The sequence below is a fragment of the Saccopteryx leptura genome, chromosome 2, assembly GCF_036850995.1.
Source record: "Saccopteryx leptura isolate mSacLep1 chromosome 2, mSacLep1_pri_phased_curated, whole genome shotgun sequence".
NCBI classification, from domain to species: domain Eukaryota; kingdom Metazoa; phylum Chordata; class Mammalia; order Chiroptera; family Emballonuridae; genus Saccopteryx; species Saccopteryx leptura.
Genome location: NC_089504.1, coordinates 313681178 through 313706068, shown reverse-complemented (window position 1 = coordinate 313706068; position 24891 = coordinate 313681178). Strand labels below are relative to the sequence as shown.

The following is a 24891-nucleotide window of genomic DNA, read 5'->3' as shown; positions in this document are numbered from 1 at the left end:
CATATGTATGTGCCCTGACTGGATATTGAACCCCCAACCTTGGCATATTAGGACAGTGATCTAACCACTGAGCTACTCATCTAGGGCCACAATTTGACTTTCATGCTAAGCACTATTCCCCAGGATTTTATAAACGTTTATCATTTTTCTAAAAGCTACTTGGTAAAGCTTTTTTTAATGAAAAAAATATGTAATTTTTTTTAGATTCACCAGTTCACATTTTGTCACAATCGTTTTATCACTTTCTTTCTATATATGTCCATATAAATATCCACACAGACACATGACATTTTTGTGTTTAAGGCATTTGAGATATACCATCATCAGGAGATGCCACCCCTAATTATATCAGCATGTGCCTCCTCAAAACAAGGCCAATCTCTGACGTAAACCACAATACAATAATTGTAACAGGAAATTTAGCACTAATATATGCAATTTAATTTATTGTCCTTAGTACTGTTTCTTTAAGAATCTGTGGCCCTGGCCAGTTGACTCAGTGGTAGAGCATCTTCCCAGTGTGTGAAAGTCCCAGGTTCGATTCCCAATCAGAGCACACAGGAGAAGCAACCATCTGCTTCTCCACACCTCCCCTTCCCCTTCCCCTTCCCCTTTCTCTCTCTCTCTCTCTCTGTTTCCCTCTTGCAGCCATGGCTTGAATGAGAAACTTGTCTCCAGGCACTGAGGATGGCTCTATGGCCTCACCTCAGGTGCTAAAATAGCTAGGTTGCTGAGCAACAGAGCAGCGGCCTCAAATGGGCAGAACATTAGCCCCAGATATCAGTTGCCAGATGGATTCCGGTGAGGGCACCTGCGGGAGTCTGTCCCTGTCTCCCTGCCTCTCACTTGCTTAAAAAATATTTTTTTCTTTATTTTTTAAGTTACGGTAAAATAGAAGGTATAATAGACTGTTTCAACCACTTTTAAGACAGTGCAGTGGCCTGACCAGGCGGTGGCGCAGTGGATAGAGCGTCGGATCTGGGATGCAGAGGACCCAGGTTCGAGACCCCGAGGTCGCCAGCTTGGGCACAGACTCATCTGGTTTGAGCAAAGCTCACCAGCTTGGACCCAAGGTCTTTGGCTCCAGCAAGGGGTTACTCGGTCTGCTGAAGGCCCGCGGTCAAGACACATATGAGAAAGCAATCAATGAACAACTAAGGTGTCACAATGCTCAATGAAAAACTAATGACTGATGCTTCTTATCTCTCTGTCCCTGTCTATCCCTCTCTCTGACTTTCTGTCTCTGGAAAAAATAAAAGAGTGCAGTGGCAGTAAGTTACATTGACATTGTTGTGCAACCAGTTTCCAGAACTCTCTTCATCTTTCAAAACCAAAGCTCTGTACCTGTTAGCAATCACTCTCCATCTCTTCCTCCCCCACATTTGCTGCTAACCACCATTTTAGTTTCTGTTTCTATGAATTTGACTGTTTCTAGGTTGCTCATGAGTACAATCACACAGTATGTCCTTTTGTGACTGCCTCATTTCACTTTGCTTAATGTCCTCAAAGTTCATTTATATTGCAGCTTATTTGAGAATTTCCTTCCTTTTTAATGCCAAATAACCTATTGTATGTATACACCACCTTTTGTTTAATCATTCATCCACTGGTGGATACTTAGGATGCTTCTATCTTTTGGCTCTTGTGAATAATGTTATGTTGAACACAGTATTGCAAATATCTCTTTGAGACTCTGGTTTCAATACTTTTGTGTAGATACTCAGAAGTGGAATTGCTGCAGTTGAGCCATGGTTGCAGGAGGGGAGGAGAAGAGAGAGAAAGAGAGAAGCAAGAAGCGGAGGGGTGGAGGAGCAGATGGGCGCTTCTCCAGTGTGCCCTGACAGGGAATCGAACCTGGGACATCCATATGCCGGGCTGACGCTCTACCACTGAGTCAACTGGCTAGGGCCCTATGTTTAAAAAAGTTCCCTCACTTTTTTGGGGAACTTCTATACTGTTTTTCGCAGTGGCTGCACTATTTAACATTCCACCAGCAGTGTTTTTAAATCTCATCAATGCTTGTAATTTTATGTTTTTTTGGATCGTAGCCATCCTAATGGGTGTAAAATGAACAGGATTATTTCTTAAGCACTTTTATATTGCTTAATGTTATAAACACTTGCAATTTTTAATCTCTTTATGAGGTGGATGTTGGAAGAGCTGAATTTTGTGAAGCAAACAGGATACATAATTCTAAGACTCTGTAAGAGATCATACACAATTAAACCTTATATTTGAGAAATATAAATGCTTTACGGTTTCACCTGCAACATCACATTGTTGCTCCTCCTAGCAAAGTCATGAAGAAAGGCAGCCATATTAGCCATACTTAATGAATGGGAAAACTGAGTCTTGGAAATTTTAAGTGACTTTTTAAAAATTTATTTATTCATTTTAGAGAGGAGAGGGAGAAAGAGAGAGAGAGAGAGAGGAGAGAGAGAGAGAGAGAGGAGAGAGAGAGAGAGAGAGAAGTGGGGGAGGAGCTAGAAGCATCAACTCCCATATGTGCCTTGACCAGGCAAGCCCAGGGTTTCGAACCGGCTACCTCAGCATTTCCAGGTCGACACTTTATCCACTGTGCCACCACAGGTGCAGGTCTTAAGTGACTTTTATTGAGAGCAGCTTTCAGTCACTTTTAGAAGAAGGAAGGGTAACACTATGAATAGATAAGAGTGATGTTTTTCAAGGTATCACACTGCTAGGCAGTAGCAGAATTCATGTTTTCTGGTCCCACATCTAATACTAACGCTACTTTCCACCGTTTTGGCCTTTTTTTTAGCCCCTCCCTCCCATCGTCGGGACCTGGCCTATAGAGGCAGAAGCAAGAGCCGAGATCGGTTATTTCATGGCAGTCACGAAGTCATCCCCTCCGCCCCGCCTGCCCCCGAGAGATCCGGCACACCCAGTCCAGATTACATTGGCCGCAGTTCTCCCCTGGATGACAGGCCTGTAAACAACCTCATCTTCGAGTTCCTGAACTTGGGAAGTCAAGATGGCCCTGAGCCTTCCTCAGCCTCATCGAAGGCTGCCAGTCTGGGAGGAGCCAGGCAAGTGGGAGGAAGCCAGAGGGTTTCAGAGAATGGCAGTTCCGAGGGCCTCTTTGGTGGGAATCAAGGCAAAGTTCACCACCCTTCTGACTTAACATCGGCTTCCAACTGGAAGGGCCCCACGTCCTGGCTGAATGACCACGGCTCCAGCAGAGAGGATCTGTTTCCTCCGAGTCAGGCTGCCTTGTACTCTCCACGAACACCTGATACTGGAACCACCAGAAAGAGTGCGGGCACGCTTTCCCCGGCCCACGTGAATATCGAGGGCAGAAGTGGCAATCAAGATGGCCAGTATTTCCCAGTTTTTCATCATTTTAATGGGATGGCCACAGACATCCCTTCTGCGAGATCTTTAAGTTACAAAACCACCAACAATGGTGGACAGAGGGAAAAATCAGTACCTAGGAATCAGGAAACCAAAACTATTTACCCTGATCTCAAGACCGTCATGACAGAGGACAGTCAGCATGGAGGGAAGGTATTTTGGAGTAGTAAATTTGGCCCCAACGCACCAAATGGCTCTAATAAAGTTACATATGAAAAGACAGGTGTCACTGGATTCGGCTTAACATCAGAAGTCAGAGCGGATCAAGATGTGTTAGGCTATTTAAGCCCGAGTCTGAGAACCCAGATCCTGCCCACCACTGGGGAGATCGCTGCCCCCACACAAGTCAGCGCTCTGCCCAAGGGACCACCTTCGACACCTTCCTCAAGCAACAGAACTACAGCCTGTGAGGCCCGTGGTCCGAACTCGGCTCAAATCGCTGTCATCCCTGCCAGTGAGTTTAAAAGGAGGACTCTGAGCTGTGCTCTGAGTAAGTCACTGAAGGACAGAGAGGGCCCCATGTCTGTGTCTGCAGCAGAGCAGCTGTGGCTGGTGATCTCTCGTTGGATGTTGCCCCGCAGTTATCATAGGGCATCGAGTTTTAAAGGGTTTGGGTGAAGAGAAGGTATGACTGGTGAGGGCACTGACCTAGGACATGGAAAGGCCAGCCAGTAGCAGAGTATAGAATAAATGGCTACATTTACTGAGGACAGGAATAGTCTAACCACAGTTGTGTTTTGTTTTGTTTTTGTTTTTTTGTATTTTTCTGAAGTTGGAAATGGGGAGGCAGTCAGACAGACTCCCGCATGTGCCCGACCGGGATCCACCTGGCATGCCCACCAGGGGGCAATGCTCTGCCCATCTGGGGTGTTGCTCTGTTGTGACTAGAGCCATTCTAGCACCTGAGGCAGAGGCCATGGAGCCATCCTCAGCACCCGGGCCAACTTTGCTCCATTGGAGCCTCGGCTGCGGGAGGGGAAGAGAGAGACAGAGAGGAAGGAGAGGGGGAGGGGTGGAGAAGCAGATGGGCGCTTTTCCTGTGTGCCCTGGCCAGAATCAAACCTGGGACTCCTGCACGCCAGGCTGACACTCTATCACTGAGCCAACCGGCCAGGGCCGTTTTTTTTGTTTGTTTTTTTTAACAGAGACAGAGTGAGAGTCAGAGAGTGGGATAGGGACAGACAGACAGGAACAGAGAGAGATGAGAGGCATCAATCATCAGTTTTTTGTTGTAACATCTTAGTTGTTTATAGATTGCTTTCTTATATGTGCCTTGACCTTGGGCCTTCAGCAGACCAAGTAACCCCTCACTCAAGTCAGCGACCTTGGGTCCAAGCTGGTGAGCTTTGCTCAAACCAGATGAGCCTGCGCTCAAGCTGGCGATCTCGGGGTCTCAAACCTGGGTCCTCCGCATTTCAGTCCAACACTCTATCCACTGCGCTACCGCCTGGTCAGGCAGTCTAACCACAGTTTAAGAAAGCAACATAACTCTCCTGTGACCCAATGTTCACATTTGCGTTAATGGAGGGCTTGTGAGCAACACATCAATCAGGAATTTTCTTGAACGTAGCCCAGTTTCAGATATTCTTTCCTACTGTGAGAACAGGCCTCTTGATTTTTGGTTTAAACATTAAGAGCAGGACCTGGTTGGTTAACTCAGTGGTAAAGTGTCAGCCAGTGTGTGGATGTCCCAGGTTTGTTTCCTGGTCAGGGAACACAGGAGAAGCGATCATCTGCTTCTTCACCCCACCCCTCCCCCCTTCTTTCCCACAGCCATGGCTGGATTAGTTCAAGCACATTGCCCGTGGCCTCTGCCTCAGGTGCTAAAAATAGCTTGGTTGCTGAGCAGTAGAGCAACAAACCCAGATGGGCAGAGCATTGCCTTGTAGGGGCCTTGCTGGGTGGACCCCAGTTGGGGTGCCTGTGGGAGCCTGTCTCTCTACCTCCCCTCCTCTCCCTTAAAATAAACATTAAGAGCAGCATACATGCACCCTCTTTTGTTTTCCAGATTCCGTATCTGACATCGTGAGTTCCACATCTTCCAAGATGGATGATCATGACTCGGAGGAAATTTGTCCTGACCATCTGTATAAGGGTTGTCAACTTAGTGAGTAGCTTAAGGTCTTTGTAGAAGCAGAAACTTTATTCATAGTACTATGGCTAACATTTACTAAACATTTGCTCTATGATGGGCACAACGCTAAGAACCCTTCATGCATCTTTAAACTTTACATCAACTTTTGAAGTAGGTTCTGCCGTTAACTCATTTTACAGATGTAGAAACTGGAGGCATGGAGATGTTAAGACCTTACATACCTAAGTAGCCAGGTTGGGTTTTGACCCTAAAGTGCCCAGCCTGCTTTTGTTCATTACCAATCCTTGATAACTTTCTTCTTTTGCAATGCCTTTTTAGGTGAAATGTTATACTTATCATGGACCCATCTCTTCATATTACTAAAAGCAAGCAAGCAAACATCAAATTCAAAAAACAAAGGAATCCTAGCAGACAACAGTTTCGGTTCATTTCCAGTCATTGCTGAGGCATTGCCTCTCTTCTGGGCCGTGTGTACTAAACAGACCTTTGCTCCACATGACCAATGGTCTGTTGGTCATTCCAGTTGAAGAGCCACACCTGGTCACTGTCCCCTTCGGCCAGACTTCATATAGAAATGTTTCCCATGGGACCGTGCTTGGGACAGATTCTCTCCTCTCATTTTTATGTAACTGCCTCACCATTCTCTCTGTGTCCCAGGCTTGGACATCATGTCTGATTCCATTTGTTTGATCACTTTGTGATTTTAGACTCAATTTGCCTTGAAGAGGAACATTCTGCCCTGTGTTCTCAAAATCAAAAGTCCTTAACTGAAAATTCTGTTTTTCTTTTTAATTGTGGTAAAATACATGTAACATAGATTTTTTTCCCCTCCATCTTAATCATTTCTAAGTGGACAATTCAGTAGTGTTCACTACATTCCTAGAGTTGGGCAGCCAAACTCCAGCACTCCTTTTTTTTTCTTTTTTGTATTTTTCCAAAGTTAGAAGCAGGAGGCAGACAGATTACTGCATGCGCCTGACCTGGATCCACCCAGCATGCCCACAAGGGGGTGATGCTCTGCCCATCTGGGCTGTTGCTCCACTGTAACCAGAGCTATTCTAGTGCCTGAAGCGGAGGCCATGAGCCATCCTCAGCACCTGGGCCAATTTTGCTCCAATGGAGCCTTGGCTGCGGGAGGAGAAGAGAGAGATAGAGAGAAAGGAGAGGGAGAAGTGTGGAGAAGCAGATGGGCGCTTTTCCTGTGTGCACTGACCGGGAATCGAACCCAGGCCTTCCACATGCTGGGCTGACACTCTACCACTGAGTCAACTGGCCAGGGCTCCAGCACTCTTCATCTGGCAAAACTGAACCTCTATACCCATTAATCAACAACTCATTTCCCTCGCCCCCTTTTCCCGCGCCTGGCAGCCATCATTTTAGTTTCTGAACATGACTATTCTGCATCCCTCGTGTGAGTGGAATAACACAGTATTTGTCTTTTTGTGACACCGGCTTTTTTGTCCTTAGCATAACATTCTCAAGGCTCAGCCATGTGGAAGCCTGTGTTAACATTTCTTTTTAAGGCTGAATAATAATTCTATTGTATGTATCTATCACATTGCATTTCTCCATCCATCGGTGGGTACTTGGGTGGCTTCTACTTTTTGGCTTGAGTAATGCTGCTGTGCACATGGGTGTACAAGTATCTCATCGAGACCTTGCTTTTAATTCATTTGGGAATATAAACAGGATTGGAATTGCTGGATCACGTGTTCATTCTATGTTTAATTGCTTTGAGGAGCTGCCACACCATTTTTAACGGCAGCTATAGCACTCTGCATTTTTAGCAGATGTGCCCAAGGGTTCCAATTTCTCCACATCTTCAGCAGCACTTGTTGTTTTCGGGGTTTATATATTTTAATAGCCATTCTAATAGGTATGAGGTATGGACTATAATGAATGCTTATATACTTTTGCAGCAGCCAAATACTGGGCAGTGCGACTCTGGGTTTCTCTTTGATGTCTAAGCCTGACTCTTTTTGTTTAAAAAACAGTCACACATTTTTTTGAACATTTCCAAATGTTCAAACTTCACATAGCATAACAGTCAAACATAATATCATGAAAATTGTGGAAAAACAGAACTATTTTTGTATCCCGGTGTTACAGGCTTATGACATCAATTCATTATTCAGTAAGCATTGATTTAATGCCTACCTTTTGCATGCCAAACCCTATGCCAGTCGTGCAAGGGAGACGTAAGCTAAGCAGTGACCTAACCTGCTCTTCAATGAGTTTGTAATTGCAGTAGGGTGTCAGAACATCCACACGTGAGAAAACTGCATAAAATAAGAAAATACATAAATGGAAAAGCACAAACCAGGTGCTGAGTGCTGGCTAAGGGAAGCCAAAATACCAGACAGATCAGAATAGAGTCAGATGAGAGGGAATCTTTCTGGAAGAGACGAATTATAACCCGGGGTTTTGAGTAAAGACAAGCAATGGCCCATGCTGGGGAGCATTTTGTCTCCATAGATCTATGTACTTGGGGGGCGGGTGCAGAAAGGTTAACTGTAAATTTATAATAACCTCAGATTTTCATGTGAGTACAGGAACTTTTGGGGGAGTGGGGAATTGTTTTCTGATGAGTCTCTGGGTAATAAAGGAACGTGGAGATAAAGGGGTATAAGGCTCTGCAGGCAGAAGCCAGCGTGCATAGAGGTGTGGACAGAATGTGTCTGTGCGCATTGTCTGGTGGCGTGGGAAAGGCAAGCCTTGATGGGAAGGTCAGCAGTGAACTTGGCTGAGTTGGTTATAACCCCCACTCGACCCACCCTGAGGCCTCCTCTCTGTCTTTGTAAAAGGCTGCAACAAAGTTCACTTCCACCTGCCCTACCGCTGGCAGATGTCAATTGCAAACACCTGGATGGACCTCCAGCCCATGGAGAATATTGAGAAGGCTTATTGTGACCCCCAAAATTCCATGTAAGTTGGTGGCTGGGATTCTGGCTCGTGAACTATGCAACAGCATCGAAGGGGAGCGGTGGTGCTAGGTGTCTGGGAAGAAAACATTTTCTTTCAGCATCCTATTCATTGTTCGAGTTTGAGATAAAAATGGCCAATGCCTGCTGAGTTAATGAAAAAAAGAAAAGGAAAGAAAATCTGGGTAGATTTGAAGCCACACAGAGCTTGGATAATACTAGAGACTATTTGGTGACATGCAAAATAGACAGTGACACAATTATTTGTTTGGTTAATATTTGTCCTGGTGTCGTGCAGATAAACACAGCATGGATGTCGGTTTCTGTTCCTATCGGTTCATGCTAGGACTATTAAAAGTACCTCGAAAGAGCCTTTGGCTTAATTTCATAGTTTTAGAACATGGTTTGGGCAATTTCATATAGTTCTGGTGCAGTAACTTTGTTGTCCACTTTAGCATTTTATAACTTCTTTTGTGTTTTCTATTTTCTCTCTCCTGAGATAAATACCTGCTATTTCTGTTTCTGTCAGGGCTGAAATGGATGATACACATATTTATAAGATGCATCCTAGTTTAAGAAGGGAATTCTTTGGGGGAATAATCACACGTTTCATCATCTGCAAGTTCAGGGAATTTTTTTGGAGCCTTCGTTGCTGCGTTTTGCCAATAGAGGGCGCCATTAGCTGTTTTCTCATTTGTAGGTTAACCCCCCTATCCCCATGGTAAATCTAAAGCAGGGTATCCTAACCTTAGCACTGTTTACTTTGGGGCCAAATAATTACTTGTTTTTTATCTTTGGAGGGGGGTGGTTGAGCAGCATTCCTGGCCTTTATACACCAGATGCCAGTGGTGATAACCAAAGTGTCTTTAGACAATGCCAAATGTCCCTCAGGGGACAAAAACACCCCTAGTTGAGAACCACTGATCAAGGAGATGCTTCTTGGAGCAACTGTTCTCAAACTTTTTTGTCTCAGGGCCTCTCTGCAGTCTTAAAATTTATTGAGGATCCCAAAGATCTTTTGTTTATATGGATTATAGTTATCAATATATATCATCATAAAAATCAAAACAGAAAAATTGAATGTTGATTCATTTAAAAATAATATACTGCCTGACCTGTGGTGGCACAGTGGATAAAGCGTCGACCTGGAAATGCTGAGGTCGCTGGTCAGAAACCCTGGGCTTGCCTGGTCAAAGCACATATGGGAGTTGATGCTTCCAGCTCCTCCCCCTGTCTCTCTCTCCTCTTTCTCTCTTTCTCTTTCTCTCTCTCTCTTTCTCTCTCTCTCCTCTCTAAAATGAATAAATAAAATAAAAATTAAAAAAAATAAAATAAAAATAATATACTCATTGTTAATATAAGTAATATTTTTTATAACTATAATTATATAGCTATATGCATTTAACTATACCTGTAAATAATGTATAACTAAAAATAACTTGTCTAAAACAAAAAATTTCATTAAGAAGAATGACATTGTTTTATATTTTTTTGAAATCTATTGTGAAATCACACATGGTAGATAGCCTCTCGAAAACTCTCCTGTGCACCTGTGAGAGTATGCAAGTGAAAAAGGCAAATAATGTCCTAATATTATGAAAATAACCTTGACCTTGCTGGCTTCCTGAAAAGGTCTTTTGATGATTGTTTAAATGATTACAATTGGAAAAACTGACCTACCGTGAGCTTCTCATTTTCTAACATTGAGGCAATTTTTTTTTTTTTTTGTGGGCTCAGTTTTACTTGGGATAGTTTTGCGGAAAGAATACATTTTGTGCCTGACTAGGCGGTGGCGCAGTGGATAGAGTATCAGACAGGGATGTGGAAGACCCAGGTTCGAGACCCCAGTGTCGCCAGTTTGAGTGCAGGCTCATCTAGTTTGAGCAAGGCTCACCAGCTTGGACCCAAGGTTGCTGGCTTGAGCAAGGGGTCACTCAGTCTGCTGTAGCCCCCCTGGTGAAGGCACATATGAGAAAGCAATCACTGAGAAACTAAGGTGCTACATCAAAGAATTGATACTTCTCATCTCTCTCCCTTCCACTCTGTTCTTCTCTCTGTCTCTGTCACAAAATAAATAAATAAATTTAAAAAAGAATACATTTTGTGATACCATCACCTGTGTGAGGTAGACACATTACATTACCTGTATTTCAGTTTTTTCTCTTATATGTATGGCCTGCAGTTGTATTAAGAAAATCTGAATATTTAGGAAAGCCCAGGGTGTAAAAAACAGTGGTCAATGAAGCATTTTGGTGACCTTTCATCTTTTCCCCATCAGGATTTCTGTTGGAAATTTTAAAATCGATTTCCAGAAAATGACTTGTAATCATAATGCCATCCGACGTATCTCCACGCCCTCATATGTCACAGGGTTGGGCAGTTCTGTCTTCGCCACGAAATGGAATTGGTACTGGAGGAGTGTGTCTGGCAGATGGGTGCAGTATGGGTGCAGTATGCAGGTGAGTTCCGTTCCTCCCGTAGAGGCTCAGGTTGCAAGTTGCCAATTCCAGATGAAAACCATTACGAAAATGTTTGTCGTCTCCATGGTTACCCATGGAGTGTGGATGCGGCTGAGGACATGGGTACCTTTTCCATGAGATGTGACTGTATTTGCATTGTTTTCACACTCATGGACTCTGATTGCAATCTTAAGCAAAATCATATGTTAATTATTTTTAAGGGCTCCATGGAGACATGAGTCACTTGCATGTCCCTCTCTTTTCACTGCCAGGAACCAGGCTGGAACCTGGAGATGGCTTTCTGTGTATCAATATGTAAAGGGACAGAGAATACTGCTTCCAGTCTCAAATAAGGCAAGACTAGAGAATCAGCAGACTGATACCGAGATAGATACTAATATTCAGAGTTTGGATTCAGAGGGATGTGAAAGACAGGAACTGGAACATTTGAGGCGTACACACATAGGGACATGCTAATTGGAGATAGATGTTGAGATAAGCAGAGTTTCTATCTAGTGTCCCTTCTTTTTGATGTATAGGATTAAAAAGGGAGAGAGAGAGAGAGCGAGAGCGGGCCTGACCAGGTGGTGGCGCAGTAGATAGAGCATCTGACTGGGATGCCTAGAACCCAGGTTCAAGACCCTGAGGTTGCCAACTTGAGCGCGGGCTCATCTGGTTTGAGCAAAAAGCTCACTAGCTTGAGCCCAAGGTTGCTGGCCCCAGCAAGGGGTCACTCAGTCTGCTGTAGCCCTCTAGTCAAGGCACATATGAGAAGGCAATCAATGAACAACTAAGGTGCTGCAATGAAGAATTGATGCTTCTTGTCTTTCTCCCTTCCTGTCTGTCCGTATCTTTCCCTCTTTCTGATTCTGTCTCTGTCACCAAAAAAAAAAGGGGAGAGAGGCAGGCCCTGGCCAGTTGGCTCAGTGGTAGAGCATCGGCCTGGCATGTGGAAGTCCTGGGTTTGATTCCTGGCCAGGGCACACAGGAGAAGTGCCCATCTGCTTCTCTACCCTTCCCTCTCTCCTTTCTCTTTCTCTCTTCCCCTCCCAGAGCCAAGGCTCCATTGGAGCAAAGTTGGCCAGGGCGCTGAGGATGGCTCCATGGCCTCGGCCTCAGGCACTAGAATGGCTCCTGTTGCAACAGAGCAACGCCCCAGATGGACAGAGCCCCTGGTGGGCATGCCGGGTGGATCCTAGTCGGGCCCATGTGGGAGTCTGTCTGCCTCCCGCTTCTCACTTTGGGAAAATACACAAAAAAAAGAGAGAGAAAGAAAGAAAGAGGGAACACACTTAAGTAGCCAATGAAAGCAGAGTGAGGAGAAAGAGATGAGAATAAAAACACGAGGTTAACCTAAAGCCAAAGACAAAGCAGGGGCATGGGAACACCAGCCTAAGGCTCAACCTGGTTAGAAGTCCATGGGCCATGAATCTGGCTCTGAGCTGCTTGGCCGCTAAAGTAAACCAAAACACAAGCTGTTACAAGATCCCGTCTCTTTGGGAAGAACGCACTAGTGCCCCAGGAGAAGCACCACTTTTTACTAATAATTGGGGCCTGAGAAAAACATTGGCTATGGGGCCATAGAGAGGGGACCATGTATGCTGTGCCGAGTGAGGTCCTCAGCCAGAGTCCTATTCCCACTAGGGAAGCACAGTGGTTTCCCAGCTGTCTTACCAGCAGATGCATGTCTTTCCCAGAACCTCAGTGAGCAGGCTGGGGTAACAGAGCTGCCTGTGGAGATAGGAGAGGGACTTAAAGCCCTGTGTCTTTGCTCTCCTCTCTGCTATGGTGGCCCCTGGAGCACCTTGGGGTGAAAACTCCCGCAAGGTTGAGCTTGTTTGCACAGGTTCTTTTTAGGTTCAAGCCAAGGATGAAGTCCACGTTCAGTTTTCTTTTTTTTTTTATTTAGTGAGAAGAGGGGAGGCAGAGACAGAGTCCCACATGCATCCCAACTGGGATCCACCTGGCAAGCCCAGTAGGGGGTGATGCTCTTCCCATGTGGGGCCGCTGCTCCGTTGCTCAGCAACCAAGCTCTTCTTAGCATCTGAGGCGAGGCCATGCCACTATCCTCAGTGCCTGGGGCCAACTCGCTCCAAATGAGCTATGGAGTGTACCAAGGAGGGGGAGTGAGAGAGAGATGCGAGAGGGGGAGGGGTGGGGAAGCGAGAGGCACCTCTTCTGTGTGACCTGACCGGGAATTGAACACGGGACTTCCACATGCCAGGCTGACACTCTACTACTGAGCCAACTGGCTAGGGCCTCACTTTACATGCAGTTTTCTTAAAAGTGATTCTGGGAGGTGCCTATGGAAATAGAAGTGATAAAGTGAAGTTATGTAGCTTTGGTTAAGATAAGCTGTCAGTCTCAATGGTTCTATGTCAAATAACTTGAAATTTTCAGTAAGATACAGAAAAAGGGTTGGAAAATATTGGCATTCTAGTGACATAAGGGTCCCAGAGACTAAAGAGAACTCTTCAGTAGGGAATAGAAGATAATTTAAATTGACACACGATCTGTCATTCCTGTTTTCTAATAAAACATCAAGAAACTTCCTGATAAAACTTCTTTAACCTAGAGCTCTCCCTGGGACATTTGGTCTGTGCTGAACACAGTTTTAGGATGTAACCTACAACGTGTTAAATGTTGTATTCATTTAATCTGTGGCACTTGTCTGTTACAATAAATGTCCTTAAAGATGCTTGGTACACTTGGGTCATATCTTGTGGGAGGTGTAAAGAAGATGATTGCAAAGAGCGATCTTTTTCAGGCGTCCACCGTCCACCCACCAAGTGCGCAGTTCCGGCAGCGCAGGGTAGGCGGTTCTGTCCTCGTCTCGGGGTGGAGAAAACTACAAAAGGGACGCCTCTGCAGTCTGGTCTGCAGGCAAGACAGATTCCTCTTTAAATCCCGTGGCTAGCATAAAATTACATATGATACAATGATAGGCATTTCCTAAAAACTTACCATGAAGTCTTTTTTTTTCTTTTTTTTTGTTATAATTAGGGAAACAATCAGCAAATTTCGAGCGTTGACTCGTTATACCTGGAAACTTTCTTCCTAATGTGCCGGAGGGGCATTGTGCCGTTCCAAGTGGGTTCACAGAACTACGAGCTGAGTTTCCAAGGTAAGCATTTACATTTGGCCGTGGTGAACATACGGGATAGGAGTGGAAAGGACGTGCTTCTCCCAGGATCAGGGGTCTTTTGAGCAGGACCAGCAGTGTGGGGCCATCAGAAGACCTGTGCTCTAGAGCAGTGGTCCCCAACCCCCGGGCCACGGGCCGCTACCGGTCCATGGGCCATTTGGTACCGGTCCGCAGAGAAAGAATAAATAACTTACATTATTTCCATTTTATTTATATTTAAGTCTGAACGATGTTTTATTTTAAAAAAATGACTAGATTCCCTCTGTTACATCCGTCTAAGACTCGCTCTTAACGCTTGTCTCGATCACATGATACATTTATCCATCCCGCCCTATAGGGTGGTCTGTGAAAATATTTTCTGACATTAAACCGGTCCATGGCCCTAAAAAGGTTGGGGACCACTGCTCTAGAGCCTTGGCTCTGACACAGTAGCTGTGTAACCTGGGAGCAGCACCTGGCCTCTATAGGTCTCAGTTCCCCCATCTGTCAAATGGGGGCATTGGGCTAAGTTTCAGATTCTGGTGTGCTGTTTCCCAGGCTGAGGCAGACTTGTCAGGTGTTGATGACTACAATGGAGACCCTGGGCCTGTGGGTGCCCTCAGGGTGTGGCTGGTCCTTCTAGGCATCCTCCTCTAGGTCAGTGGTTTGTTTCATCCATCACCTTTTCTCAAGACTCTGCCTTCTGCCATGTTTATCTGAGCCACCATGGCAAGGTCTTCTGGTCGGCTTCTGCCAGTCTGTCTGTCGTGTTTAGTGAGAAATCAGGGCAGCAACTGCCCACCCTGTGGATGTAGAGTTCCCTAGGCTGCACCCCGGGCCACTCCCTGGCTAGGGTCACCTGCTTGAGCTTGATCTTTTAGGACCAGCCCTGCGGTTGTTTTGAAAGAGGTAAAGGAGACTTGTTCAAGTCCTTGAAATTCCTAGGTTGTACCTGAGTTTTGGGCCCTGTCCCTATTACGATAGTGTAGCTGGGAAGGACCATTGTAGCAATATTTTTAGAAAGCAATCTGGCAATACATATCAAGAGATATTAAAGTAGGCTTATTTTTTATCTTCTCAGTAATATTTCTTTTTTTTTAAATGTGAAGCACTTCTGTTCCTGCAATTTTCTGTGTGTGTGTGTGTGTGTGTGTGTGTGTATGTATGTGCGTGTATATTTTTCTGAAGTTAGAAGCGGGGAGGCAGTCAGACTCCCGCATGCGCCCAACTGGGATCCACCCAGCATGCCCCCCAGGAGGTGATGCTCTGTCCATTTGGGGCATTGCTCCATTGCGGCCTGAGCCATTTTATCGCCTGTGAGGGAGGCCATGAAACCGTCCTCAGCGCCCAGGCCAACTTTGCTCCAATGGAGCCTTGCCTGTGGGAGGGGAAGAGAGACAGAGAGAGAGGAGTGGGGGAAGGGTGGAGAAGCAGATGGTCACTTCTCCTGTGTGCCCTGGCCAGGAATCGAACCTGGGACTTCCACACACCAGGCTGATGCTCTACCACTGAGCCAACTGGTCAGGGCCTGTTCCTGCAATTTTTTTTTCTTTTTTTTACAGAGACAGAGAGTCAGAGAGAGGGATAGACAGGGACAGACAGACAGGAACGGAGAGAGATGAGAAGCATCAATCATTAGTTTTTCGTTGTGCATTGCAACACCTTAATTGTTCATTGATTGCCTTCTCATACGTGCCTTGACCACGAGCCTTCAGCAGACCAAGTAATCCCTGGCTCGAGCCAGCGACCTTGGGCTCAAGCTGGTGAGCTTTTGCTCAAATCAGATGAGCCCGTGCTCAAGCTGGCGACCTCAGGGTCTCGAACTTGGGTCTTCCGCATCCCAGTCCGATGCGCTATCCAGTGTGCCACCGCCTGGTCGGGCTGTTCCTGCAATTTTCTACATGTATGTTATAGTCTTTAAAATGGATAAGATCAAAAAGAAATTAACGTGTATATTAAGTGCAGCAATGTATGCATGTGGACCAAGACTAGAAGGCATTAAGTGAAACAATGTATGCATGTGGACCAAGACTAGAAGGCAATAGAGAAAAATGAAAATCTCTTGGATAGTGAAATGAAAAATGTCTTAAGTTAAACTTTTTTTTTTCCTTTGCTGGTGGTCTGTCACTTAGTTTAAAAGGGTGGTGGAGTCCTGGCTGGTTGGCTCAGTGGTAGAGTGTCAGCCTGGCATGCAAGAGTCCTGGGTTTGATTCCCGGCCAGGGCACACAGGAGAAGCGCCCATCTGCTTCTCTACCCCTCCCCCCTCTCCTTCCTCTCTGTCTCTCTCTTCCCCTCCTGCAGCCAAGGCTCCATTGGAGCAAAGTTGGCCCGGGCGCTGAGGATGGCACTGTGGCCTCTGCCTCAGGTGCTAGAATGGCTCTGGTTGCAACAGAACAACGCCCCAAATGGGCAGAGCATCGCCCCCTGGTGGGCATGCCGGGTGGATCCCAGTCGGGCGCATGCGGGAGTCTGTCTGAATGCCTCCCCGTTTCCAACTTAAGAAAAATACAGAAAAGAAAAGAAAAGGGTGGTGGAGAAAGGAAACCAACATTCCAAGTTCCTGAGTTATCTTAGAATAAGGTTTTTTTTTTTTTAGATTCAGCTATGTTGTTGTGTACAGTATTTCTTCCCTTTTCACTGCTGAGTAATATTCCACTGTCAGACTATTTCATGGTTTGTTTATCCATTCACCTCTTCAGGGATATTTGGGTTGCTACTAGGAGCATTCAACTGCAACTCTGTGTGGATATAAGTTGTCATATTTCTTTTATTTATTTGTTTGTTTGTTTATTTATTTTTACAGAGAGAGTCAGAAAGAGAGAGAGATAGGGACAGACAGACAAGAATGGAGAGAGATGAGAAGTATCAATCATTAGTTTTTTGTTGTGACACATTAGTTGTTCATTGATTGCTTTCTCATATATGCCTTGACTGTGGGGCTACAGCAGACAGAGTGACCCCCTGCTCAAGCCAGTGACCTTGGGTCCAAGCTGGTGAGCTTTGCTCAAACCAGATGAGCTCGTGCTCAAGCTGGCGAGCTCCGGGTCTCGAACCTGGGTCCTCCGCATCCCAGTCCGACACTCTATCCACTGCGCCACCACCTGGTCAGGCCAGTTGTCATATTTCTTGGGTAAATTTACCCACTGCTGGATCGGTGTGTATTTATAAAAAACCACCGGGCTGGTTTCCAAAGTGGCCACCAGCAATATACAATAATTTCCTTTTTAAAGCAATCATCTGGCTATAGCTTGGTCTAAAACATGCATGAATTGAAAATGACATTTCATAGTTGATGTACAAAAAAACACTTCAAAATATATAATTATGTATATAATGATATGTCATCATTAATGGCTGGCATAGGGGAGCTCACCTGTGTGACGTCTGGTTATCTGGCTGCCTAGCTCTCCTCTTCACCATCTGGCTTTGACTCACAGGTCAGATTGACTGTTAATATCTCATTTCCCTCTTTGTTTTCTGGGACTTATAAAAAGGGCAGTGAAGAGTACAAGTTTTTATCATGAGTCATTCTATTTGTAGAAATACGTACAGGTTAGACAAGAGCATTTGCTGTGTTACTTACTAGTCTTGGAAAAATAACAAATCATTTTCTATGACTAGTCCTTATTTCTCATTTGTTTTCTCCCCCCCCCCCCCCATCTAAAGGGATGATTCAGACAAACATAGCTACCAAGACCCAGAAGGATGTCCTCAGAAGGCCGATATTCGTGTCTTCCCTGGAGGTGGAGCGGATGAAAAATGGGCCAGAGTAAGTGTTCTGGGCTCTGCTTGCCAGCAGGCGTTTGAGACGGTCACGCGCTGATTCCACCGCGTCACTCCTGAATCTGGAGCCTGTTTTCTTGAAATGTTCCTGCATGCCTTACGTGGCAGTTTCCTTTTGCATTGCCCATGAGTCAGGGGCTTGTGAAGCAGCACAGTGTGTGACCCAAAGGATGCTAGAGCAGCTGATCTATCTTGTCCTGTAACTGACAGGGGGCTTCTGGTTAGTCTCTTTACTGGTGGGCGGGGTCTAAGCTTCTGAAGCTGTGGTTGCCTGGATTAAGGGCGTGTGCCCCGGGAAATCATCAAAGGCGCTGAGTTTTGTTTTGTTTTGCTGTGGGTTCTGTGTGTCCTCAGTTTTGTTGAGGGAGTTTATAGAGGGTGGGAAGCTGAGAAAGAAATGGAAAGAAAAAAGGGTTGAGGTAGCTGCCTGAGATAGGGAGATTTAGAGGAAGATCAAGTCCACCAAGGGGATGTTGGAAAGAAATTTTGTTGGGGGGCGTGTGCAATGTAGCAATGTAACTCTCGTCTGTGCGCTCATGAAACTCAGTAAAATCTGCATGATTCGTGAACATTTTTTGGAGTTGGACTTTTCTTTTCTCCTTGGGTGATATGTGATTATGTAAAACAGATTTCAAAGCAGGCGCGAAATCAAAGTATTCTCATTAAGTTCTTTTTGGTCGTAGTAGGAATTAAGGTATTTCATGAAAGAGGGAATTATGGAAAGGATAAACATGGCATCCTAAGGAAAACATTGTGCGAGCATTCAAGGGTGGGAACTGAGCTATTCTTAGGGTCTCTGGAGTGGGAATCGTTTTTTTTCCCCTTTAAATTGGAGTTTTTTTAAAAAAAGTTTTATTTTTTTATTTAATTTTTTCACTATGGAAAATGTCAAGGTTAGAGAAAATTGTACAGTAAATTTCTATGTGTCAGTGGGGTGTTATATGGAGAAACCTAACTCCAATGAGTGTTAATATTTTATCATTCTTGTCTCATTTGTCACCACCATCATTTCTAAGTTTTTTTTGCTGAAATATTTTCATCTAAATGTCACACATATCATTTCATTGTAACTACTTCAGGCGTGTCTCACAGTTCTAAAAATGTACAATACTGTTAACCCACCTAACTAAATTGGCAATGATTCCTTAATGTCATCTAATACCAAGTTCATGTTTTAATTTCCCCCATTGTCTCAAAAATGACTTTTAACCATTGATTTATTCCATCTTATATCAAAAACAGGATATGAACATTTGCTAGATTTGTCTCTTAAACCTCTTTTAATCTATTAGTTTCCCCTCTTCTGCATCTTTTTTTTTTTTTTTTTTAAGAAACGAGGTGATTTGTCCTATGGGATCTCCCAAATTTAAAATATAGCAAATTGTATCATTATGGGGTAATTTGAGTATAATTTCTGTGAATTGATGATTACATTTAGAGAACTGATTAGATTGTTTCCCTTTTTAAGTTCAAGAATACCTACTATATAACCGGTGCTTTCCACTCCCTGTCATGTATTATGAAGAGGTCCATAACATCTGGTAGTTCTATTTTTAGTGATGAAGATGGGAGTGTAGGTTCAAGTGATTTCATCCTGATCCCCTCCTTATTATAATATTCTCCATCTGATCTTGTGCTAATGATTTTAGTAGCTATTGATGGTCAGTGTTTAGATTCATTATTTCCTGAGGGTTTTCAAAATGGGGTTTTTCTTTCTTTTTTTTTTTCTTTTTTTTTTTTAGAGAGAGAGAGGAAGGGAGAGAGACAGGAATATTGGTCTGCTCCTGTATGTGCCCTGACCAGGGATTGAACCAATCAGCTCTGTGTTTCAGGGTGAAGCTCTAACCAATCGAGCTATCTGGCCAGGGCTACAGAATGGTATTTTTCTACTTCTGTCAGTTCTTCCACAATTAATAGCAGTGATTTGTCTGTGAAGATTTTTCCCTCTTGTATGGTTACCCTGAAATACAGTTCATAGGCAGAATATACTTAAATGTTTATTATTTGACAGAGAAGAGGAAAGGGTAGTACATTTACTTAATGCCAACACATTAGGACTTTTGAAGATTGAGCAGAAATGTAAAAAAGAGTCAATGCATTTACATTTTAAATGGGTGGGGAAATAACATTTCATTAATTTACCAAAGTTTGAATAATTTCTGTCTTTTTAAAAAGCATGATGATTTGCCCTAGCTGGATAGCTCAGTTGGTTGGAGCATTGTCCCGAAGCTCAGAGGTTGCCAGTTCAGACCTTGGTCAGGGCACATACCAGAACAGATTGATGTTCCTGTCTCTCTCTCTCCCTTCCTGTCTCCCTAAAATCAATAATATAAACAACAACAACAAAAAGCATGATTACTGGTACATTTATATCAGAAATATGCAGGGATGTAGCCCAAAGCAAAATGCAAAGAAAAAATTAGCAGAGAAATCTTTGCTTCGTGGCTGGAAGGACAGAAAGCCACTTGGGCTTTGGGCCAGGGGGCCAGGTGAATTCTTACTCTCTCTTATTTGTAGCTCTCAGCCGGCACAGAGCCAGCCAGAGCCTTCGGCACCGACATTTCCTCCTCCGCCCCAATATTCTCCCCCGTTGAAGAGCTACGAGGTACTTGGTTTTTACTTTTGTGTGGGTGGATTATTTGAAGGTGGGGAAAAGCACTTTGTTACAAATGTCTGTATTTGTTTGAATGAAAGAACAATTGCTTCTGTAAAACTATTGGATCAAGATTCAGAGGCAGGCAGCCAAGTGGTGATTGTGAGACTTCCCCAGGGAGTGACCGCCCTCTGCAGGGAGCCTCCTTGTTTCCAGCGTGGCGCCACACGGGGTCTCATTTGGGCAGACCCCCGTGTCAACCCTGTGAGATAGACATTAGTAGCTTACGACATGGGCAAGAAAACTGAAATTCAGAGCAGGAAAGTGTCCTGTCTGTTAGCTGGAGCTGAAAAGCTGGTTTCGAAGGAAGGCACACAAACTGTGCCTCTCCTTGTCACCTAGCCTGGTTAGGGTTAAACTTCCTAGATTGTTCAGCATCCATATCACTCTCGATCCTGGGGTACAGGCTGCCTTGCTTGGAGCTGCATGGACACCTTTGATGCCTCTGCCCTGTACTGGCTTTAGGCAAGGAATTCGCCAGATCACTGGACTAAATCAGACACCTCAGGGTCCTCCCTTTACCATTAGGCATAATGCAGTGTTAGCCACATCGGCCTGAACAGCCGGGCCCAGTGCCAGATGAGGAAATCTAAGCCAGCTTATCCCACCTGCTGTCAGAGGCCTGGTGAGGGTCCTCCAGGGCCATGGGGGTCACCCATGTGGACATAGCATGCTTTAAATCAGTGCTCCCCAACCTTTTTTGGGCCATGGACTGGTTTAATGTCAGAAAATATTTTCATGGACCAGCCTTTAGGGTGGGATGGATAAATGTATCAAGTGACTGAGACAAGCATCATGAGTGAGTCTTAGACGGATGTAACAGAAGGAATCTGGTCATTTTTAAGAAAATAAAACATCGTTCAGACTTAAATATAAATAAAACGGAAATAATGTAAGTTATTTATTCTTTCTCTGCGGACCGGTACCAAATGGCCATGGACCGGTACAGGTCCGCGGCCCGGGGGTTGGGGACCACTGCTTTAAATGGTTCCCATCTCACATTTTTATCTTTTTAAAATTTTTTAGTTGTTTGGGGCTAATGCTTTGGAATATGCCAGAATAAGTGAGCATTTTAAAGCGACCATGAAAAATGCCAAGATCGAAAGGATCATGAAGATCAAGAATGCACAGCTCTTGAATGCTTTCGACAGGTTGGTGGCCATGTGGCTAAGTTTCTTTACATGGCATTTATAAGGGTTAGTTAAGGTCTGTCCTTTAAGATTTATATTTACCAGTGCCTTTTAGTAGTCAGCAGTTTCTTCAGTTTCTAGTTTTCATCGTGTAAATGCAAGCCTCTCTCATCTTTAGTTTTACAGTTCAGTGAGTTCATATGTCTAGCATTTAAAAGGTCTCATCATGCCCTGTCCGGTTGGCTCGGTAGTGTTGGCCCAGTGTGTGGATGTCCAGGTTTAATTCCTGGTCAGGGCACACAGGAGAAGCAACCATCTGCTTCTCTTCCCACCCCCTCTCTCTTCTCTCTCTCTCTCCTTCTCTCTTTCCCTTGCTCCACCCATTCTTCTGAAGCCATGGCTTGATTGGAGAGATTTGGCCAAGTGCTGAGAATGGCTCTATGGCCTCTGCCTCAGGTGCTAAGAGCTTGGTTGCTGAGCAATGGAGCAACGTTGCCCCAGAATGGGCAGAGCATCGCCCCCTAGTGGGCTTGCTGAGTGGATCCTGGTAAAAAAAGAAAATCTCATCAATTTTTTTAAAGCTGTTGTCTTAATGTAAGTAGTTCTCATTCTGAATGCCACTGAAATAAAATTTTAAGACAGACTATAGTTGGTATTGATGTTATTAACCAGGGTGGGAGAGGAATGTTCTCGATGTTAAGTTTCATATTTTCCTGTTTTAGCAAAAAAATGAAGATAAAGAAGAGCAACGAAAAAATGCTGTTTTGTGCAACCAGCCGCGTCAATGTGGATTCTATCTGTGCGAATAATTTTGACTGGATCATGCATACAATTCCTGGAGCCACATATGGAAAAGGTTTGTGCTGGGATAGAGAAGCCTATAGGTCACAGGTCATAACTGGCTCATAGGTCATAACTCAGGCTCTACACATGCTTCTGGGATGAGGTAGGTGTATGTGATTATTTTGTATTAACCAGAATGTCCAGGCTCTCGCAGTCATGGAGAGGAAATGAGCTCGCCTTAACTTTAAGTGGTCTTCTGTTTTTGGAAGAGAAAACTTCCCTTTTTCATGAAACACCTTAGTTCTCTGAGACACTTTGATCTCATACATGCTTGCAAAGTACGCCACCTGCTGGCTGCATTGTCTACCATGATTACTAAGTTCTGGCTGTGGCTCTTCCTGGACCTTCATCCCTCCCATCAAAGCCCCTTGAAGTAGCCTTCTACTGCCGTGGATGGGTTCACCAACAGAAATGTGGTAGGTTGGTGATTTTTGTTTGTGTTCTGGTCATTTTCTACTTTATCTACTGGCCCACTTTATACGACTGTAAAAAGATCCCGATGGAGATACTGTCTCCCAAATATAGGCTCATTTTGGTCACACATCAATAAGAAAAAGACATACAATACAATGGGTAGGGGGAGATGAAAAAAACAGTTCCCAGAAAAAGCATATGAAATAATGTCAATAAGTGTATAAAAAGATGCTTGATGTCACTAATATTTAGGGAAATGTATATTAAAATATAGATTTTTGGCCCTGGCCAGTTGGCTTAGTGGTAGAGTGTCGGCCGGGTATGTGGATGTCCCGAGTTCAATTCCCACTCAGGGCACACAGGAGAAGTACCCATCTGCTTCCTCCCCCCTCCCCCTTTCACTTTTCTCTCTCTCTTTCCCCCTGCAGCCATGGGGTGACTTGGCCCCAGGCACTGAGGATGGCTCCATGGCCTTTGTCTCAGGTGCTAAGAAGAAATTGGTTGCTGAACAATGGAGCAACGCCCTAGATAGGCAGAGCATTGCCCCTTAGTGGGCTTGCTAGGTGCATCCCGGTCAGGGTGCATGTGGGAGTCTGTCTCTCTGCCTCCCCTCCTCTCACTGAATTAAAAAAAAAAATGTAGATTTTTATTTTTTGCCCAGTATATTGATAAAAATTAAAGCTTAGATAATATACAGTGTTAGCAAGGATGTGGTGAAACAGGACTTTCTTCATTGTTGGTGGTAAAGTTTTTAGACCATTTTTACAGGGCAATGAGCAGTATCTGTCAGCATTTAATATGCTCATGTCCTCTGACTCAGCCATCAGAATTTTGCCATCTGTCCTACAGAACTACTTATACAGATTCTCAAAGGGATATTTACTGAGATGCTTTAGAAGCATTTATTTAGAAGCGTTTTTGGTCATAGCAAAAAAGGGATTTCAACCTATGTTTTTATCAATACAGGAGTAGTTCAATTCAATTATACATCTACATAATGGAATCCTATACAGCTATGAAAAAGAATGAGGTAGGGTGACACAGCAAGATTTATAGAACTAACGTGGAAAAAAGAGTTGTAGAACAGTTTATATAGCATGATCCTATTTATGAACAAATAAAAATAAAAGCACATTAGCGTATGTGTGCAGATATGTATGTCAATGCCTGGGAACAGTTGTGAGAGAATTCCCACCAAGCTGTTAACTGTGTGTTTGTGAAGGAGAGTGGGACCGGAAATGGTAGGTCAGTATAGTTGGACTCTTGTTGTTTATTCTAAATATTGCTGAACATCATTTACCCAGAATATTCAGAAGCTGACCTATACAGGATGAGCAATATTTCAGGAATTCAACATCCGAATTATGAAAAAAATAATTAAAAAACATAAATGAAAAAACTGTTAAACACTTGTTACCATAAATCCAACACTTTCAGTTTACTTATTACTTTTTAAACAGAAAATCAGAATTTTCAATGTGTTATTTCCTGTAAAAGAGCAGAAAAGCATCTGGTAATGACAAAAATAAAAATGGGAAATTGTCATTTTTCAGGAAATTGTTGTTGACCTGCTGAGTATGGAAACTTAACTGATTTTTTTTTTTTTAAGCGAGAGGAGGGGAGATAGACAGACTCTCACATGTGCCCCAACCAGGATCCACTTGGCAATCTCTGTCTGGGACCAACGATTGGACCAACTGAGCTATCCTCAGTACCCATGGCCATGCTCAGACCAATTGAGCCACTGCAATTGAGCCACTGGCTGTGGGAGGGGAAGAAGGAGGGAAAGGGGAAGAGGAGGGGAAGAGAAGCAGATGGTCGCTTGTCTTGGGTGCTCTAATCAGAATCAAACCCAGGACATCCATATGCTGGGCCAACGCTCTATCCACTGAGCCAACCGGCCAGGGCCAAAACTTCAGTGATTTTCAAAGGTTGTTTTAGATTTGTGGATGATGGACCAACTAACTCTCTTTGATAGGCTCTGCCAGGGTCAATTGCTTGCTCATGTGATACCTTTTCCTTTCACATTTTTTAGGACCTTCCCATCAGTAGTAAATGACTTTTGTCCCTGATAATATTAAATGGCCTCTGCTGGA

The 24891-nt window shown here is 44.2% G+C and overlaps 1 protein-coding gene across 1 annotated transcript in view; it reads left to right on the top strand.

Moving 5' to 3' along the window:
* Positions 1-24891, top strand: part of ZC3HAV1 (zinc finger CCCH-type containing, antiviral 1) — a 53079-nt gene that overhangs the window by 22577 nt on the left and 5611 nt on the right. The window contains exons 4-13 of the mRNA XM_066362839.1: positions 2780-3862; positions 5381-5479; positions 8272-8392; positions 10667-10834; positions 13258-13264; positions 13851-13971; positions 17639-17741; positions 20273-20360; positions 21435-21559; positions 22261-22394. Coding sequence (XP_066218936.1) covers positions 2780-3862; positions 5381-5479; positions 8272-8392; positions 10667-10834; positions 13258-13264; positions 13851-13971; positions 17639-17741; positions 20273-20360; positions 21435-21559; positions 22261-22394 — 2049 coding nt within the window. The remainder of the gene's footprint in view (positions 1-2779; positions 3863-5380; positions 5480-8271; positions 8393-10666; positions 10835-13257; positions 13265-13850; positions 13972-17638; positions 17742-20272; positions 20361-21434; positions 21560-22260; positions 22395-24891) is intronic.